The following is a 20,490-nucleotide window of genomic DNA, read 5'->3' as shown; positions in this document are numbered from 1 at the left end:
GGGCAAGGCAGGGCAGGGCAGGGCTGGCACGACCTTCTTCTGGCCTGTCTCCTCACCTTCTAGAAGGAGAAACCAAGTCTGAGGCTAAAGGGCCTGGCCCTGGCACAGAGGGCAGGAATAGCCCATCGAGAGCTCGGCCAGGCTGCCTGGTCTCAGCAGGGAGCCCTCCTGTGGCCTCTGGGCAGCAGCCGAGGGCCATGCAGGGCACAGGCTTGGCAGAGACAGAGACCAGGGCTCAGTCCCCACTCTGCTGTGTGGCCCTGAGCAAGGGACCTCCCCTCTCTGGGCTTGCTTCCTCATCTACAAAGACAGGATTGCCGTAGCTCCAGAGCTGGTCCAGGCCAGGTGGACGCTCAGTGCAGGCCCCTGCTCGCACCGTGGTGGCCTTTGAACATTCTCTGTCTTGTTAGCAGAGAGCCTAAGTGCTGGGCGGAGGAGGAAGGCTGCCGGACGTCAGGCAGCTCCCCTCTGTCCGTCCGCAGCCACTCAGCTCGGGCCTCAGATCTCACGTCTGCTCAGCTGAACAAAGGCCTACACTGAGTGGGCCTAGCATCCTGGCCAGGCGCCCCTCGGTCCCCCAGTTTGCCCAGCCTGATGGCTTCCCAACCCTCCCACGAGGAGGCCCGGGAGGCCTCTTCTCCGTCTTCTGGGTCCAGAGTGCCCGGTGATGTCCACTGGCTGATACGCAGGCCTGCCCAGGGCCAGCCGCCCCATGGCCTCCCCACCAGGGCAGATGGAAGCCCGCAGGAGCTTCAAGCACCGGCATTGGCAGCGAGGGCTCAGGGGGGCCACAGCGTCCAGTGCCCCTCGACCCCTTTCCTCTTTCTGTCCTCCAGGGCCTGGCAACGTACGGCCCTGGTCAGCCTCCGCTGCCATCACAAGGCCCGTCCATGCCTGGTTTTCAGAGGGAGGCTGGCTGGGGACCCAGGCTCCAGCTAGAGAGCTCCAGGCCAGGCTGTGGGTCCCACCGCCCAGGCGCCCCCAAGAGAGGCGCTCACGCCGTCCTTTCCAGCCACACAGCCAGTCTGATGGGTTCACACCCAGGGCCACGGACGGAAGTTGCAGGCTGCCTGCCCAAGAAAAATGCAGAGCCCTGTTCAACACTCATTAAGCCTCTAAGCGGGTGACAGGTGGAGCCGAGCTGGGGCCCCCTGGGTGGCCTTGGGTGAGAGGAGGGCTCCAAGCCCTGGTGGAGGCTGCCTCGGGCGCCGGATCTTGTCCGCCGTGCAGGGGACCCCCAGCGCTCTCCCCCCGCAGCGTGGCTCCGGGAGGGCTGGTCCCCGGGGGCCGGCAGGGGCCAGGGACGCACGACCCCTCCCTCTCTCCCAGCATGGAGATGTGTGACCAGAGACACAACATCACCATGTGCCCGCTGTGCGACAAGACCTGCAGCTACTGGAGGATGAGCTCTGCCTGCGCCACGGCCCGCGCCAGCCACCTCTTTGACAACCCGGCCACCGTCTTCTTCTCCATCTTCATGGCCCTCTGGGGTAAGCGCAGCTCCGCCGGCCCGTCCCGGGCACTTGGAGGGCTCGGGGGGGTCGCCGCATCCTCCCCCTCTTCCTGAGATGATCCGCAGGAGGGTTCGCGGGGCGGTGGGCGGAGGTCTGGGGAAACAGGCCCCCCCGCTTCGTCGGCGGTTGCCTGGGGCTGTGCTGGGCCACAGACACCCACGAGTTATCTGCCAAGAGCCCCTGGGAAAGCCTGGGAGGGTGCCGTGGTCCCAAGAACAGGATCTCTTTCCTGGGGCCAGGATTTGTTGGCCCGGGAAGGGCAGCTGCTTTAAAACGAGCAGGGTTCAAGGGTCTGCCCTCTTCCCATGGGTGCTGGGAAGCTGACAAGGCCTGGGCCCTGGGGCAGGTCTCTCGTTATCCCTACGGCATCTCTGTGGGCCCCTCGTGCCCGTTTGACAGGTAAGGAAGCCAAGGCCAGAAAGTGCTGATGTAAGCCACCCGGGATCGCTCCGCTCCCGAGACACCAAGGCCTGGATGTCACTGCCACCCAGAGTGCAGGGCACATAGCTCCTCCTCTAGAATTCTTTGAAGGCAGGTCCCACCTGTACCCATCTCAGGCATGGCGGGCCTGGGAGACTGTAAGTGGTGGCCGGATGCATTTCTGCAGATGTTTCTGCATTAGCACATAGGCCAGTCCCTCCTCCGTGGCCTCATGATACAGCCTTTGCCAGCTGGGGATTCAGAACTCAGGCACCCGTGTGCTGAGCCGTCCCCTGGGCACCAGAGCCCCAGTCTTCACCCTCAGGGGCTCCCATTTAGTAGGAGACGGAGCTGTGCACGGAGCGGGCACTGGAGCATAGGGTCGGGAAGTCAGGAGGGACTTCCTGGAAGAAGCATCAGCCCCCGAGCTGAGTTCTGGAGACGTGTGCTGGGGCGCTGGGCATTTGGGGCGAGAAACAGAGAGGGCTGTCGCCGGTTCCTTGGCAGCCCAACCTCGCCCCCTGCTGAGGAGCAGCCCTCGCCCTGCGTGCTTGGCTTGCCCTGTGCCAGTGGGCGGTGATGGGCTGGGAAGCTGTTCCCGGATGGGGCGGCGGCTGCCGCTGCCAGCCAGGTGTGCGGCTCTTACCTGTCCGTGCATTTTGGATCTGCCAGGATCCCAGCCGAGAGTTCAGTACAAGCCTCTGTTACTGAGTGGTGGGTTGTCGAAGACCCTCGATCTGGAAAGGACCCCTCAGAATCTCAGAATCTTCATGTTGAGACAGGTGCTTCCCGGCTCTGCAGCTGCGCAGAGGGGGCTGCAAGCCTGGGGTGGGGGTGGGGCATGTAGGCGAGAAGGGACCCCTGAGGCTGAGCCAGGTTCCCTGGCCGGCTGATGGCCAGGGTGAGTTCCAGGACCATGGCACGCCGCCTAATCCCTCACCCGGCCCTGCACGGCCCAGCAGCCTCCTCCCTGCCCTCTGGGTTCATTCAGACTCCATCGGTGGTTCAGAAACTCAGCGAGCCCAGGACAGCGCCAGGCGCTAGTGGGAGGCTGAGGTTATGTCCCACTTGGCCTGGGCTTCCTGGAGCCAGGGACTCGGGGTCTGGCCCCGTCTGGGACGTGGAGGCAGGTGTGCAGAGGAGCAGAGGAATGAGTCAGGTGAGGCGGGAAGGGAAGCCTGGCCTGTCCTCTGGGCTCCTGCGCCAGCATGGCAGGCTGGCTCCTCTGGCCTCCGATCCCTGCCCAGCCACGTTTCTATACTTGCTGGAAAGCAGGGGCGGCCAGGTCTGGCGACGAGTCCCTGTGAGGGTCTGAGCCAGAGTGTCCCCACTTGGAGGCCGTGCACGTGGCCAGTCACCTCCCTCCCATCCCAAGCACCCTCAGATCTAGAGAGGGACCTGGGATCTGCATCGGGAACCCCCTTCCGAGTACCTCCTCCAGGGAGGCCTCCTGCCCTGGGCCCAGCGCCCCAGCCCCCACCCCAGCCTGCATGGCTGGCGCAACCCAGTTCTCACACCAGCACCCTCCATGGGGGCCACCGGCCAGCTCTGTCCCTCACTTGGGGTCTGTGGGCCTGGGTGGTAGCCAAGCCAGCACCTCCGGGTTCTGCCATGAGCAGACATGACCGTATGGTGCCGAGCGCCTGAGCCACTAGCAGGTCATTCAAGGGTACCCATCCGGGTCGGCCCCCGCGTGCACCTGACATCCCCGGGGACTCAGGTTCAGCTCTGTCACTTCCTCACCTCATCACTCAGAACCTCAGCTTCCTGGCCGGTTAGATGAGGGTGTGATAAGGATTAGTGAGCAGAGTCTCAGCCAGTGGTTAGCACGGATGTGGCTGACTGTCAATAATGGCCCTGTGCTGGTGACCGCAAACCGCCGGCCGGGCTGCCTGCCACACTGCGGGGAGGTGTGACTGAGTAAGGTGATGTGCTTGGCATGCAGGGTGTGTACCGACCAGTGTTTACCGAGTGCCTGCGCTGGGCACAGGGGAAACCACGGGAGGCAAAAAACAATGTGTCCTCTGCTGTAGTCCAGGATTCACGAGGGAGCAGCATGTGCAAAGGCCCAACGGTGAGCGTGCAGGCCTGTTGAAGGAGCCCACAGGTGCAGGGAGCAGGTGGGAAGGAGAGCAGGAGGACCAGGAGGCCAGCAAGGGCCTGGAGGACTTGGTGGTCTCCCTCAGAGGACTTGGAAACGGGTGCCGTCGGCCTGCTGTGTCAGGTTTTTCTTGTCTTATACTTTAGTCAGAGACGGCAAGTTCCGTAAGAAGCAGCTGGGAGGTGGGGGAGGGAGGCTGAGCCAGCTCTGACTGGGGACAGTGGCGGGGCTTTCACTGGAGACCCACGCGAGCTCCGTGGCAGACACTCGGCCACTCACACATCTGGCAGGTGATGTCAGGAGGGCAGCCCTGTGGGGGGCAGGAGGCCCGAGGAAAGGGCAAGAGAAGCGGTCGGGGGGTTGCGTCGGGCCCTCCCTCCGGGCCCTGGGCCTCACCATGCGTCCCATCTCTTCCCACTCTGCAGCCCAGACACCCGGTAGCTGCTCTTCCAAACTGAGGGCCTCCGGCAGGGGAGGCTCTGGCCATCCCAAAGGGCCCTCCCACCTGCTGTGCCCTTGAGCCACAGAGGTGCCGCAGGCATGGCCGAGCCCGTGCTGCATGCAGCACAAGGGATATAAATGACAGCCCCCTGCCCCACTCTGGACGTCACCCCCTGTGACCTGCCCACCCAGCGTGGCCCTGGGATCGGGGGGGCGGGGGGTAAATGACCTTCGAGGTCTCCCAGCTGCCGTCCTCCTGCAGCTGCCTGTAGACATGTCCACCTCTGCGAGCCTGTCCGAGCACACATGGCCGACAGGTGCGGCCCTTCCCTTCTGTCCCCTCCTCTGATTAGAGGTCGCTCCTGGGAGGTGCGGGGAGCCCCGGAGCTGACGAAGAAGTGGGTTCAAACTATCCCATTTCCTGCTCTACATGCTTGTGTTGGAAGCGCTCCCACCACTAGTGCCAGGTGAAAGCTCTGGGTAGTGCCTCAGCCTGTCCCCACATGTCACACCTTCGATCCTCCCCTGACACCTGCGGGACACGCCTGGGTGCCGCACCCATAGGGCGGGCATCCCTCCCCCAGGCCTTGTCCTCGGCCCGCCTTCTTGCACGGTCACCTCAAGTGGACACGGGCCTCCCTGAGCCCAAGGAGAACAGATGAGTCGGTGCCCCGGTAGTTTGGGAAGAGGCCCAGGTGAGCCTTGTCCTTCTCTTCTTGGCTCAGCAGTGGCCCTGAACCCCTGCCGCCCGTGGACACCCGGATGATAGAGCAGGACGGTCCGTCCACCCAGGCTCCGGGGAGCTCCACGCAGAGCTTCCCATTCCGCGCAGGCGACGTGGTCGCGGGCAATTGGTCCTCCCAACGCGGCCAAGAATGAGAGCCGTAGACCGGCCGCGCCGCGTCAGGGGGAGGTTTCCAACAGGGAGTGCGGGGCGGGCGGGGCTTGCAGGTGGTGAGCGGCCTGTTCCAGGCGGCATTCAAGCTGAGGTTGGAGGACTCTCTGCTGGGGCTGCTGCAGAGCATGTGTGGGGGGTGCCTGTGACGGTTCGGGGTGGCTCATGAGAAGGTTCCCAGCACCAGCCGTGGCTCGGGTGACTCATCCCGGGACCAGTCTTACTGTGCATCTAGGATCCATGGCCATGGGTCGCCGAGCTGATGTGTACATACTTGACATGGGGCCGGATGCTGCTTGTCCTTTGTCCTTCTCAGAGCCAGGAAGTTGGCCCTGTTGCACAAGTGAGGGAATGGCTTGTGCCCTCCCGCGCCCGCCCCTGTCTCTTTGGGCCCTGCGTCTATCAGAACCACCCCCGACCCCCACTGCCCTCTGCCCCTCCCTCCCAGCCTCCCTCAAGACCTCAGCCCTGGCCGCCGCCCTCCTGCCTCCCTCCCCCACTCTGACCTCTGACCTCCTGGGCACCCAGCCTCCCTGTTCCCCTGCTTGGAGCCGGGGGGCTGGCCCGGCAGCACTCACTCCCACCGTGTAGCCCAGCTTGAACCATGGGCGGCTCAACGATTCGACCCAGCTCACTGCTCAGCTGGGTTGGCTGTGTGCCGGGATGGTCCCACAGAGTCAGCGGCTCGCAGCACCAGCCCCTGGGCCAGACACAAGTTCAAACCTCAGCTCTGTCACCTCCAGCCGTGTGACCTCGGGCAAGCTGCTTCAACTCTCCAGGCCCCGGGGTCCCCATTTGTGAAAACGAGATCCGGACAACCACCTCGGAAGGTTGTCGGGACGGCAGATGAGTCGTAGCTTGTGACATCTTAGAGCTGGGCCTGGCGCTGGTTGTCACGCCACGCTAGCTGTCATGTGGTGCTAGCTGTCACATCAGATCAGGGAGCACTGGTTTCTTGAAAATGTGAAAACAGCCTGGACCCTAGGAGACTGGAGCCCAGGTCTAAGCTCTCACCTTGTGCTTTTGCGGCCCCTGTGAGTTCCGTCCCTTCATCTCCTTCAGAAGAGAACACTGGGAGTTCCCATCATGGCTCAGCGGCTAACGAACCCGACTAGGATCCACGAGGACTTGGGTTCGATCCCTGGCCTCACTCAGTGGGTTAAGGATCTGGTGTTGCAGTGGCTGTGGCGTAGGCTGGCAGATGCAGCTCTGATTTGACCCCTAGCTTGGGAACGTCCATGTGAAGCGGGTGCGGCCCTAAGAAGATGACAAAAAAAAAGAAGAAAACATTAGCTTCCGCTGGCGGGACCCTGCCATGTGCCAGTCCCTGTTCTGCATCTTTAACTCTCCCAGTGACTGTAGGGGGCGCATAGGCTTTCCCACCCCATTTGGCGGATGAACAAATCGAGGCCACTTTTGCAGGGTTACACCAGCTAATAAGAGGCAGAGGCGAGGCCTGAATGCCAGCGTCCTGGTCCCCCAGCCGCTGTACCTGACCCCTGCGCTATCCTCCCTCTGCCAGCATTACCGACTGGCTCTAGCTGGTGCGTGTGCTTCCGCGTGCCTCGCTTCCTCCTGACGAATGACCTCAAAGGCATTCTCCCACCGGGTCTAGCTTCCCCGTCTCCCTCCAGACAAATACCCCCCTTCCCCCTGCAGAGTTCTGCACAGAGATCCCCCCAGCAGCCCTGCAGAGAAACCCTGTTATCCTCTGATGAGGACACAGAAGCACAGAGAGGTTAAGTGACTTGCCCAAGATCACACAGCTAACAGGTTCATATCAGACATGACAGATTTGCGCCCCCCTCCCGCCAGCCTCCATAGTCCAAGCTGGGGCCCTGGCCTCATGTCTCCATCCAAACATCCTCCAAACCCCTTCTGTGCCCTCCTGGGGAAGCCGAGATTTACCCTGGCCTGCCAGCACTGCAAGGAGTGAAGTAAATTTTGCACGCCCTCTCAGTGACGCCAGCTTGTCACCCTTCTTTATGGAGCACCTACTGTGTGCAGAGCGGGGGCCGTTTCACACCCTTGGAGATGTTGGCCAGCCTTTACCCGCAGCCCCATCCAAGATGGGGCGGGGGGGCGGCGATCTGTGCTTCCCACCCCCTCGAGCTCCACTTCCACCCTGGGAGGCAACAAAGGCAAATGCAGTGTCTCCGTGCCCATTTGGGGGAAAAAAGCCAAAAAGCCAAACCGCTCCCACGAAGCACTTACTTTCGGGAAAAGGAGCTTATACAACAAGACTGAAGCAACAGGAAGGAGCCTGCTGGGCCTGAGGTGCCTGTTGACACCCCGCCCCCGCCGCAGGGTGGAGGGGCAGCGGGCACACAGAGTCCCTCTGTCCCTGGCCCTTTCCCGCTTGCCGTCAGGCGTCATGAGCAGAGATCCTGCCATTGTTGAGGGTTTTTAATCCCGTATTCAGTGACTTGTTCATTAGCTTCTAAAGGATGATTCCCACTGGTGTTCCTGCCCCCACTGTGTCCTTTCTTTTTTTGCCCTCTGGCTGTGAACGTTCCTGTTCATGCAATGACAGGAAACGACCCCACACCTTCTGCTACTGCCGGGAGCGGGGCTATGTCACTGCCCCAGCTGTCCCCTCTGGCCACTGTTTTCTTCTCGCTGGGGTCCTGGGGCCAGGCGCTCAGGTGGCGCTCGGGTCAGCGCTCTGCCACCTGGGATTTATGCCATTTCAAAGCGTCCAATCAGGCGTCACACGAAGCAACTTGGAGCTCCATTGAGCTGTTCTGGGGATCAATTTTCTGAAATTATGGCCTAATAATGGCATTTTCACAGGCTTGTCAGTTCCAGGCAGAACAAAAGGGGGCTGTTTGATTTGAGCCCGGCTGCAAGAAGCTGGAGAAAGATGGTCCTGGCATTAGGGGAGTGACAGGTGCAGTAAACCACCCGCCCCGGAGCAGGGTCTGCACCCGAGACTCTGGGTAGAGTTGGCAGGTCGCCGGCTGAGTCACCCAAGCTGGATGGGACTAAGGGAGAGAGACTGGGTCTCTGCCGAAATCCAGAGGCCAGCGGCAGGCTCGTGAGCAAACACGTGTCCAGGGGATAAATAAGCAGAATCAGTGAGAAAATGAGGGACCAGAGGCCTTGCACGGTGCGGAAGCCCCAGCCCCTGTCCAGCTGTCGTCCACTCTGCTGTCGGGGAAGGTGCGTCGCTGACTCCACTTGCAGAGAAGAGCATGTGCCCACCAGACAGCTGACTGTCGGGGGCCAGAGGTTCACAAAGCTGGCCTCAGAGCTCAGGGGTTGAGATGTAAGGGGCCTGGGGCTCAGGAGCGCCTGGCACACGTTTGGGGGAGACAAGACGCTGGTCCTTAAAGAGCCTGGGCCTCCCAGCGGAGGTGGGGCTGTCCTCTGGGGGCCACAGAAGCCCCAGCCTCGGTCAGAGCCTTCCCTCGGTGGCCTCTGAGGGCCCACGGCAGGCCTGCGAGGCTGCGAGGTTCTGGCAGGCACCAGAAAACAGTTGAAGGATCATCTAATGACTCGTCCAAGATGGTGCCATGGTGTTGGCCACAGCGTTTTTGGGGGCAGAGAGCTCGGAAAGGGTGTCCGCAGCCAGCCTAGGAGCATCCTGAGTTAGGGCAGTTGGAGCTAAGCCTAGGAGTAAAGGCAGCTTAGACAGGTCAGGCGGGGCCCGAGAGAGGTGGGTGGGAGGCGGCTGCGAGGAGAGCCAAAACAGAGGGTGCGGTGGGGTGCAGGGTGGGCCGCCAGCTGATCTGATGGATGGAAGGAAAGGGCAGGCAGTGGCTTGGGTCAGTGCGTCCCGACACCTGTGTGCACTAGCCACCCGCAGGGCTTGTCCAGAATGCAAATGCCAGGTCGGGCACCGTGTCCAAGAATCTGTATTTCAGCAGGTCCCCTGCCTGGGGGTCGCAATACAGTGTATTCCGGGCTACACGGTGAGAAACCAGCGGGATGGGGGAGGGACAGCCTGCCCCCACCTCACGCACCCGCGCCAGCTGGTCCCTCTGGTCCATCTTCTCTGCGGCTCCAGCATGTGGTGGAGGAGCCTGGGAACGGGGAGGCTGGGACACGGAAGGTAAACGGGCCAGGTCCCCTGTCCCCCATGGAGGCAGCTAGCCCTCCTCTCCCGCCCAGCCCATGGTCTCAAAGGAGGCCTTGCCTTGGGCAGGCGAGGACAGAGAGAGACAAAACACAGTGAAGAGAGGGAGGCCTTCCAGAGCTGATGGAGGTGTGGGAATGGGCCCTGACCGATGTCCTCTGCCGCGGGGACCACAGGACATGTTAAAAGAGACAAAGGGAGGCGTTGCTGCTGTGGCGCAACGGGATCGGGGCATCTCTGCAGTGCCAGGACGCAGGTTCCATCCCTGGCCGGGCACAGTGGGTTAAAGGATCTGGTGTTGCTGCAGCTACGGCATAGGTCACACCTGCAGCTCAGATCTGATCCAAAAAAGGGGGGGAGGGCAAAAGGAAACATCTTCACACCTCCCTAACCAGGAGGCGGTGCAGGCTGCCCCGCCAGCCACATGCTTCCTCCCGGGAGTCCCGATGGCCGCAGAGCGTGCATCTGTGTCCCAGGGAACTACACTGCCCAGGCCCCCTTGCTGTCCCGTTTCCTGGAAGGCTCAGCCAATGGGAAGCCCCGGTGGGGGATCAGAAGGCGGGCGTTTCTCCTCCTTTCCCTCCGCCTCCTGGGGCATCTCTGGCAGAGGCTTTGTCTTCCCCACCAGAAAGCCCTCCCTCCCCGGGCAGCTCTGGTTTCTGGCTTCGGTAATGCCACCTCCCACTGCCCCACCGCCCTACAGGGGCCGCCACTTCCTGCTGTTTGTAATCTCTGGGTGGTCTCACCATCCCCTCTTGTCCTCGCACTCTTCCGTGGCCTGCGTGGCCAAGTCCCAGGGTTAATACCCTAGGAGGTTCCAGTTCGTGGCCGGGCCTGCCTGGGACCGTAGCTACCACTCGACGTGTACCCATTAAGCACAGCCGCAGGCAAACTCCGAGGCCTGTTCTCACCCCACCCTGATGGGGAGGGAGCTCGTTCGGTGTAGGCTGAAGCTCTCTAAATGGGGAGCTGAATCATTCAGACCCACTTCTTTTTTCTTCTTTTTTTCGTCCACACCCGTGGCCTATGGAAATTCCCGGGCCAGGGGTCAAATCCAAGCTGCAGCTGCCACTTACACCACAGCTGTGGCAATGCAGGATCCTTAACCCACTGTGCCCGGCAGGGGATCGAACCCGTACCTCCACAGTGACCGGATCCACTGCAGTTGGGTCCTGAACCCAGTGCACCACAGCGGGAACTCCCAGACAATGTCTTGTCCGATCCAAAGCCTGCATTCTTTCCCAGCGAAGGACAGCTGTGGGGAATTTGCCCTTGAGTTCTCCGTTTCACCGAGTTTTCATCTCGACACCGCCATTTATTAGACAAGCCGTTTAATTCCTCCGAATCTGTTTCCTGGTCTGGAAAGTGAGGGCGAGGACGGCAGCTGCCTCCCGCGGTCGCTGTGAGGTGCAGGCGGGACTCTGTGATAGCGCCGTGAACAGGGCCCGGCCCACAGCAGCCCAGGCATCCGGGACTCTGGTTGACTTTACGGTCGCCCCATCATTACGGCAACCCTCGGCCTTTGCCGATTTTCCCTTGGGGGGGTGCAGGGAGCGTTCAGGGCAAATGCTTCAGACACGGGCGTCCCCCTTTGCAACTATGTACTCATAAGCCTTTCATTCATTCACTCGCTCACTCACTGAGTCCTCTCGAGGCGCCTGTTTGTGCCAGATGCTAAGCTCCCTGCTGGAGACCCAGGTAACAAGCCCCATCTCTGCCTCATCCCCCAGAAGGGACATGGGACAGGGACCACGATGGAAGGTGGTCCCAAGAAGAGTTTGGTTTCTTTCCTGACACTGAGGAAAATGACCAGAGGCTTCCTGGAGGAGGTGGCTTCTGAACCGTATTTAGTGTGCTGGGAATACCAGGCAGGATGTGGCGGCTAAGAGTGCAGCTCAGTGGTCAGATCCCCAGCAGGGTTTGAAGCTTGAGCGAGTGGCCTCGGCCCACCCTTCACCCTTTCTGACCTCAGGAGGCCCACCTGTGACTTGGGGTCCCTAAGGCCCTGGAGCCAGATGGCTGAGAACACAGGCTTTGGGACCAGTCAGCCCTGTACCCCACTGCATCCCAGTGTCTGGCTAAATAACCTTGGCCGGGACTCAGTTTCGCTGAGCCTCAGTTTTCTCATCTGTAAAATGGGAGCGTGATCACCCCTGCCTGGTGGGGTCCCTGGGGACCCTGAGCCAGTCCCCCGGGCTGGGTCACGGGAAGGTCTTGGTCCAGCACTCAGTGGCCCTCACTCACCAAATGGCGCCAAAGAGGAAAGTGCTTTCGTGTCATCCAACGTCCTAGAGTTTCTCAGCCCCTGACTTTCTGGTTCTCCTCCCTGCCCGCAGCCGCCACCTTCATGGAGCACTGGAAGCGGAAACAGATGCGGCTCAATTACCGCTGGGACCTCACCGGCTTCGAGGAGGAGGAGGTGAGTGGGTCGGGCGCTTCGCCCCCCCCAACCCCGTGCCCTCCCCCACACCCTCCCCGGCCCCCCACCCCATTCCTTCCTGGGGACTCGCGTGGAAGCCCTGGTCGTAAAGCCCAGGCCAAGCTGCTCCCCGCCTGCTTCTCAGTTCCTGTCCCTGGGGTTGGAATCCCCCGCAGTTGCCAGGGTGACCGTTTGATGTCTGCTGTAGTGTTTGCTCCCCTGGCTCCCATGGATGCACCACCCAGCAGCGTGGTCAGAACACAGGCCAAGGCGCACCACGCTGATCTCATCCCATCTGGGGGCGGCCCGGCAGGTCTGGGGAAGGAATCACGGCCACCCACGAGGCCAGGGCCCCAGAGGCGGCCGCCAGCCTTTGCCTGCGTGCCAACCTCCAGATCCCCAGAGCCAGCCCGAGGCCTGCAGTCGGGCACGGCTGAGAAGTGGGGCAGGCCCTTCACTAACAGAGGGACGCCGCAGGCTGGGCCTCTCCGTGAGCCGAAGCGAGGGGCCCTCGGGAGCCAGTGGCCACTGGGATGGCAAGTGAGCACCCACCCCGGGGTGGCTCAGGAGCAGCTTTGCCACTGCCCCATCCTGAACGGCCAGCTCAGAACCCCAGGGGATGGATACATGGGCATGAAAAGCGGCAAGATCCCACAAGCAGGAGCGCTGTTAGGTGTGGCCACGCTGGCCGCCGCTCCGTGGCGTGAAACCTCTTGCTCAGATTTGTAAAGGGAAACCGCTCATGCACTTCCCATCCCTCCATCACTTTTTAAAACATTTCTATTATCTTCCTCCACACACGTGCCCCCTCCAGGACGGGCCCGGGGCGGGGGGGTCCGTCTTCAGGCAAATGTGTAGCTCAGTCAGAGAAGCCGCTGTGCGGGCTCTGTGCTGACAGGGTTGTCCTAGGACAAGGGCTAGTTTGCAGGGAGAGGCACCCGCTTAGCGGTGACAAGCTGACCTCTGGGTCCAGGACTTCTTGATTAATTTCGCACCGCCCTTGCTGTGTGACCTGGGGCAGGTTGCTTAACCTCTCTGTGCCTCCGTGTCCTCAGCCCTCAAATGAGGATGGAAGAAGAGGGTTTGAGGGGGTCTCCATGGATCAGCAGAGAGAAGTTCCCTCACTGATCACCCACCTCTGGGCTCAACCTCTTCCACAGCGGGTCTAGGTCCCGTTTCACAAATGGCAGGACCAAGGCTGATGCAACCAGACTGACACTCGGCTCCTTAGGGGCGGGGACAGATGTGGAACCGGCATTCTGTCCCCCGGGGCAGGGCCTGAGCCAGCTGTCTACGGAGCAGGTTCTAAAGCTGCAAGTGGAACAAAGAGCAGGGTCAGCTTAGTATTCTCGAAGTAGACTTAGAATGTCCTTTTCATGGTGTCCCTGTGGTTGGGACAGTTCCACCCCGGGGGGACAGGTGCCATGAACCTGTCACCTGACCGCTGGGACCCTTGATGCTGGGGTGTGGAGCAGAGCCACTGCATGTGGGGACCCGAGGGGCCTGAACGGGCTCCTTAAAGTGAGCCACTACCCCCGCCCCCCGGCTGGCCAGGGACCTCTTCCAGGTTAGTCACCTGAGGCAAAGGGACAGCCTCTCAGCGCTGAACCCCAGGTGTCCACTCTCGAAGCCGAGAGACGCCTGAGGCCGGGCTTCTGGCCTGGGTGGTCCTTGCCGAGTCTGCGACAGTCCAGCCCAGCGCTCCCACGGGAATTCCCTAAACCCTGCGGGCTGTGGACGCAGCCACCAGCACGGGGACCCTCGAGTAGAGTGGCGGGTCCTCCATGTCCCTCCAGGTCCGAGTGCCCCCATCCGGGTTCTTAAAGACGTTGTCTTTAGACGACAGAGCCTATTTCTTAAAAAACAGCACAAGTAATGAAATCTTTTTGTTTTTGTTTTACGTTTCTGGTTCCCTGAAGGAGGCTGTCAAGGTTTGGAACTTTTGGTCACTTCTCTGGCTTCCTGTCTCGCTGGGAGAGGGGCCTTCTGGCACACCTGATCCGTCTGTTTCTGCCGAGCAGCTCCCCACAGCTCTCCCACGCGGGCAGGGGTCTCCGCTTCCTCCCGCACCACCGGGCCTCTCTTAACCCCTGTTCTTCTGTTCCAGTGCCCTTTGCTGGCCTGCCCTGGGCTCGCCGAGGCCTGGCGCCTCCGGTCTGCCCGCGCTTGCTGACACTTAACTGCCGTCTCTTCCGACCCCACGGCTCCTGATGGGACGTTCTCGGGGGCCAGTTCACGACGGGGTGTTTACAGCGAGACAGTGGGTGGCGGGGGTTGGGGGGGGGGCTGCAGCCTGGCAGAGGCTGACCCGCCCCCAGGACCCAGAGCCCCATTCGGTGGCCTCCCCGTGGGCTGGGGTTCCCAATAAGGGGAGAATCCTGGACGGACCGCATACAAGGAGCTCTAAATGCAAAATGGTCCGGGAGTTCCTGTCGTGGCTCAGCAGGAATGAAGCCAACTAGGATCCATGAGGATGTGGGTTCAACCCCTGGCCTTGTTCCATGGGTTAAGGATCGGGCGGTGCCGTGAGCTGTGGAGTGGGTCGCAGACGCGGCTCGGATCTGGCGTTGCTGTGGCTCTGGCGTAGGCTGGCAGCTGTAGCTCCGATTCGACCCCTAGGCTGGGAACCTCCATATGCTGCAGGTACGGCCCTAAAAAGCAAATAAATAAATAGGCAATGGTCCAAACAGGCTGCTGGGAACTGGCCCCCAAGGGTGCCCCGGGGAATGTATGGGCTGAATTGGCCACGCGTGCTTCTGTTGAGAGTCTCGGACAATTAACAAGCCTCCGCTGACCTGGTTTCTTTCACAGGACCATCCCAGAGCCGAGTATGAAGCCAGAGTTTTGGAGAAGTCTCTTAGGAAAGAATCCAAAAACAAAGAGGTACGGTGGCCACTGCCAGCTGGCTTTCTCAGCAGTAAAACGGGGTATGTTTATTGACAGAACCGGCCAGGGGTCAGCGAACGCCGTACAGGTGGGTGGGGGGCAGACCCCAGACAGGCCAGATAGTAAGTACTTTAGACCCAGAGGCCTTGGTCACAGCAGCTCAACTCTGCCATTGTAGGATGCAGGCAGCTCTAGACGACAGGTGAACAAATGGGTCAGGCCATGTTCTAATAAAACTTTACGTATGAGAACAAGCAGGGGGCCAGATGCATCGAGTCCGACTGGAGACCTACCTTCTCGATCTATCCTGAAGGTGATCTCAAAATTCAGCCAATATTTCAACATCCAGAACTGAGTCGTTTTGCAGCTTTTTTGCTCAGCGTGCTCCCTGGGTCCAGCCCTTGTGTTCTGGGTTGAGCAATGGTGGGAAGGATTTGCCCAAACTGGGTCGCCGAGCGTCTGGCCAGCTCCTTGTCTCCTGCACAGACAGTGAGAATGAGAGAGGAGTATTTTTGTGACCTTCTTGAGGCCTTTGTTTCTCCCCAAACCTTTCATTCAAATTGGCATCCTCTGAGTTCCCTGATGGCTCAGTGGGTTAGGGAGCCAGTATGGTCACTGCTGTGGCGCCGGTTCAAGCCTTGGCTGGGGAACTTCCATCAGCCTCGGTGCAACCAAAAAAAAAAAAAAAACACGACAGCCTTTGTTCATACCCTGGATTCTCGAAAACCTCTGGAGGGGCCTGGCTGATTTTTCATGGAGGTTTTTTATAGGATGTGGGATAAGCACAGAGCCGCGGGCCCTTGTCAGCCTCTGACTGAGGATGAAAGTCCGTTCTCGAAGGGACGGGAGCCACTGACACAATGTTCGCACCAGCTCCCTGTGTTCAGTGCCATGTGTGTACCCTCTGGCCCTGGACTGACCAGAGCCAACCCCTGCATTTGTCTTGCCATTGTGTGCTCTGGACGGCGTTTGCTGGTACAAGGTGGCCAGGGGTCCCAATTACCAAAACCCCCTCTGGGGGGCAAAGCGGGTGAAGCAAAAGCCCCTCTCGGGCCCCAGTTTCTGTAACGTGGCCAAAGCCCGGCTCGGCTCTCCTGCGGCCAGAGAGGGGCTGTGCTTCCCAGAACTCCCTCCAAGTCTGAGCGGGCCCCAGGGGGACAGAGAAGATAACCACCAAAGTGGCGAATTCACCCCAAATGAGGAGACCATCCTTCTAACTTAACAATCAGGACGTCTGCTTGTCCTGTGCACCTTGCCTGCGGAGCAGCCGCCCTGTGGCCTTGAACCAGCATCTCCATCAGCCCCTGGGCTGTGTCTCCTCTCCTAACGAGAGAGGCCTGGACGCCACTGCTCCGAAGCCCCCAGGCCCCCGCTGCGGGTCCCCTATGCCCCGCGTGCCTCGTCCCAAGACAGCCCACCCCACGGCTTTACGGCGGCACATCTCAGCATGAGCGTGAACGGGCTTCTTCCTAAGGAAGAAAGGGCTTAGTGCCCCGCGTCACGTCCACGTAAGCCCCGAGCGCCAGGCCTGGGCAGCCAGGCCAGGACCGCCTCCCAGATTCCCGGCACTCTGCTTCCTGGCTCTGACCCGAGCTCCTGGGTCACTGGACCGGCAGAGGTGGGCTGTGTTTTTGCCGTCTCGCATGGTGACCCCGGGCCCTGTGCCTCCGGGGGGCCTCGTCCTTTCTTTTCTCCTCTGTTTCACGGCTCCCAACTTTATGGTTTTATTTTTTCTCCCAGCTCGGGCACCAAATTCATTTCATGGGGTGGGGGAGGAAGATCCCTTAATTGCTGTGTTACAATTCCGAGAGTGGCTTCCTTTCCGTGGGTGTAAAATGCTGAGTAATCAGTGTCTTTGCATAAAACCGCACAGTCTAAATGGTACTGACCGAAAGTAAATAAGTAAGAGTTCCCGCTGTGGCTCCGTGGGTTAAGAACCCAACTAGGATCCATGAGGATGCAGGTTCGATCCCTGGCCCCGCCCATCGGGTTCAGGATCCGGCATTGCCGCAGCCTTCAGTGTAGGTCTCAGATGTGGCTGGGACCCGGTGTTGCTATGGCTGTGGTGCAGGCCGGCAGCTACAACTCCAATTCAACCCCTAGCCTGGGAACCTCCATATGCTGCAGGAGCAGCCCTAAAAAGAATTAAGTGATGAACCGATGGATTGGTTACGGCAACCGTGTGTGGGAAGGGGGCCCCACAGAGGCCACGCCAACCCCAGCTCCTGGGCTGGCATCTCCGTTTCCAGGACCTTTGTTTGCAGCCTTTCTTTTCGAATGCGGGCTTCTGCCAACTTTCGTGGGTTTAAAACACCCAGAGCCTGAACCGGCCTCGGCGGCCAGCACAGCGAGGGGTCCGCTGGCTGCCAAGGGGGCGAGGGGGCCCGGGCCGCCGTCTTACCCCACGGTCCTCTCTTGTTCCCTCCACCTGCCCCAGAAGCGCCGGCACCTTCCAGAGGAACCAACAAACAAATGGAGGCAGAGGGTTAAGACAGCCATGGCGGGGGTGAAATTGGTACTGTCACGTCGGGGCGTCTCGAGTCTTGAGCGTTTGCAGGCGTCCGGAGCCCGTTGTTCCCCTCAGCCCACTCTGACTGCTGTGTTTTCGGTTAACTGTCACGTCTGTGTCTTCCTCGCCTTCCTCCGGCACCAGCGGGCTGCAGCCTGTGTTGGGATGTCACTGCATGGCTCCGGTGGGTGCGTGGGGGAGGGGGGGAGCCGGGCTTTCTCTGCAGCTTGCGAAACTGTGCCTGTCACCACTGCCTGCCTGCCCGCCGTCCCTGGTGTCCTTAACACGCATGCGTGTCTCCAGTGTCACACCTGCCAGCATTCTTTGACTTCAGCCGTGCGTCTTCCCAGGAAAAGTCCACCCCATTCCTGAAAACATCCCAGGTTCCCCCAGACCCCGCCGTCCCGATGCCAGAGCCTTCGGGCCACGTGTCCCCGCCGCCTGGCGTTGCGACGCGGCGGACAGCATTTTAACGTGGGATGCTGGTGGCTTGTTTCAACTTGCTCTGCAAAGGAAAATAACTATTACGGTCCGGGTGGCAGAGGAAGACATCGTAGAGCTGCTTGCCTTGCAAGTGAGGTTTTTTCCAGCCAAGAAACAGAGTCCAGGCTTCTCCCAGACGTGGGTCTGACGGTCTAATTGAGAGAAGCCTCTGGCGGGACCACCCCCCCGTACCCAGAGGACTCACGTCTTCAGACAGCTGTTCCTTCTGTCCCTCTGTAGACTCCGTTCCTAGGCGAGAAGGCCCCAGGGGCCAGGTGTTTGCCTTCATTCATCCCCGGCAGTGGTTTTGTACCGTGTTTGTGAGTGGTGCCCTTTGTCCGAGCTGCTCCTGCCCACACCCTCGTGCACACACGGAAGCACGCACACGCCCCTCCCTGCCCTGGTCCCCACCGCTGACCCCGCGCTGGTTCGTGTTGCAGACGGACAAGGTGAAGCTGACCTGGAGGGACCGCTTCCCAGCCTACTTCACCAACCTGGTCTCCATCATTTTCATGGTGAGTCGGGGAGGCCGAGGAGGGGGGTGCGGGGCGGGGCGGGGCGCGGCGGTGCCGCCACTCCCCTGAGTGGGAGGGGGCCGGGGTTCTGCGGCGACCCCCCACCCCAGGGGGCTCCGCGGCCCAGGGGCACCTGCGATGGTCTCACGTGGTCCCCGGCACACCTGGTTCTAAGAGTGACTCGTGTGAGTAACCAGTCCTTCAAACCCAGGAGTTCTCGGATCTTGTTTAAGACAAAGCTGAGGGGTTGAAAAGAAAACCATTGAACGGGAGTGCCCACGTGGCGCAGCAGAAACAGGTCCACTTGGTATCCAGGAGGATGCGGGTTCGATCCCTGGCCTCGCTCAGTGGGTTAAGGATCCCGCGTTGCTGTGGCTGTGGTGGAGGCCGGCAGCTAGAGCTCCGATTCGACACCTAGCCTGGGAACCTCCATGTGCTGCCAGTGTGGCCCTAAAAAGCAAAAGAAAAGGAAACCATTAAACGAATAACACAGAGACAGGACAGCGCTACCCCCCCGGCGGCGGAGGGTCTGTGACTCTGGGCCGTGTGGACGCTGCTGATTTGAGCAAATTGCCAACCCCTGAACAGCTCTCTTAGGCGATTTTAATCCCAACTTGCTAGGGCTGCATCCTGGAAGACCTCAGGCCCGTGTTTGCCATGCCTTTATCCCCCCAACAGGTCAGGGCCACGTGTGGTCACTGTACGGATGACAGTCCCCTCGCCCAGCCCCAGGGCTTTCAGTTAGAGCCTTACACGTCTCCCGACCCCACAGCCTGGTACCCGGGGGCCCACATGCCTGCCTGTCCCCCTCCTGCTGGTGAGGAAGCAGAAGCCAGATGCCGGCAAGTGATGGGGCCAGATGCCAGGTGGGCAGGCAGTCTGCACCAAGACCCCTGCTGTGAACTTAGAGCCACTCAGCCAGGCGGGGAAGACTGCTGTTCCATCCATATGGCTCTGGGTGACCGTGGGCCCAGCCTCACTTTTGGGCCCCGGAGCACATGCCCCCAAATGTGCATGCGTGCCCAGCACCCAGGCTTGGTGCTGGGGAGTAAGCTGAGGACTAATGTAACCCTGCCAGGAGCACCCCTGGGAACCACCTGGTAGGGTCAGGGATGCGGGCAACAGGGGACTCAGGCACCAAGGCTCAGCCTCTCCTGGCAGAGAAGATGCAGTGTCACCGCAGAAGGACTAGCGAGGGCGGGCAGGAGGTGGGAGGCTGTGGGCCCTTCTGTACCTGGGCACGTTTGCACAGAAGCCCTCAGGTTACACGTCACTTCCATGAATCGTCTTGAGGGGGCTTTGAGTTTCTCATGTAATGAGAAATCCAGGTGGTGGACAGAGTGGGGTTGGTCCAGCCCCTCTCTGATGCTGGCAGCTGCTGGCTTCTCTGTTATTCTGTGCCTGTGTCCCTCTTGGTCACAATGTGGCTGCCCTACCTCCAACATCACCTCCACTTTCCAGGCAGGAGGAAGGGTAGGGCCAAGGGGAAGGAGACAGATGCCCAGGGAGGCAGCCCCTCTTCGAAGGTGCTTTCCCAGAAGGCCTGCCCACACCTCTGCTTGCGTCTTGCTGGCCACCCCACCTGCTACGAGGCTGGGAAATGGGTCATTGTCACCCTCAGCAAAGGTGGGGCAGTGGGTAGGGAATTAGATGGCCCATCACAGGCGAGGCTGTCACAGTCCCATCCTGCACTCCGAGCTTCACTCACTGAGCACACATCACATCACTTGAGCAGCTTCAAGGCGCCCCTGTGCTCTGGATCCTGGACACGCTGGTGCAAATACACCAGCCAAACCCTGGCCCTCGCAGCTCTTTCCTTCAGAGAGGACACTGCACCCAGGAGAGGACACTGCTGTGGGGCTATCCTGGGGGCACTCCAGCCCGCTGGCAGGGAGACAGAGTGCCTCACGAGTCACCCTACGGGCTTAGCACCCCGTCCGCACCTCTGCGCGCGGGCACAGGGGCATCACCGAGCCCAGGGTGGTGCCTTCCCCCGGGGGAGGGCTTTTGGTAGGAGCCATGGATTTTCCCAGGAAAGCCTCATTCCGGGAGTTGGGAGCTGGCGGGGAGCAGTCCCCACGATCTTGCGACAGGGCCGCCCCTTCGTCAGGGTGTGAATGGAGTGTGGGCAGGGTCTCCCCAGTGAGTCAGGTCCCCTCCACACACAAGCCACAGAGCTACCAGGGTTGCAGCCACCCTGTGTCCTGTTGGGGACGGTGGGCAGGATGT

The 20,490-nt window shown here is 60.9% G+C and overlaps 1 protein-coding gene across 13 annotated transcripts in view; it reads left to right on the top strand.

The window, feature by feature from the left end:
• Positions 1–20,490, top strand: part of ANO1 (anoctamin 1) — a 171,141-nt gene that overhangs the window by 128,414 nt on the left and 22,237 nt on the right. For 6 of the 13 annotated variants that reach the window (XM_021082678.1, XM_021082675.1, XM_021082676.1 and 3 more), the window contains 6 exons: positions 1,330–1,490; positions 11,786–11,868; positions 13,788–13,799; positions 14,680–14,751; positions 17,192–17,269; positions 18,187–18,261. In XM_021082678.1, the coding sequence (XP_020938337.1) occupies positions 1,330–1,490; positions 11,786–11,868; positions 13,788–13,799; positions 14,680–14,751; positions 17,192–17,269; positions 18,187–18,261 (481 nt within the window). The remainder of the gene's footprint in view (positions 1–1,329; positions 1,491–11,785; positions 11,869–13,787; positions 13,800–14,679; positions 14,752–17,191; positions 17,270–18,186; positions 18,262–20,490) is intronic. The other 7 variants (XM_021082677.1, XM_021082682.1, XM_021082679.1 and 4 more) reach the window with 5 other exon arrangements.

Source organism: Sus scrofa, chromosome 2 (assembly GCF_000003025.6).
Source record: "Sus scrofa isolate TJ Tabasco breed Duroc chromosome 2, Sscrofa11.1, whole genome shotgun sequence".
NCBI lineage: Eukaryota > Metazoa > Chordata > Mammalia > Artiodactyla > Suidae > Sus > Sus scrofa.
This window is presented reverse-complemented; position numbering and strand designations above follow the sequence as displayed.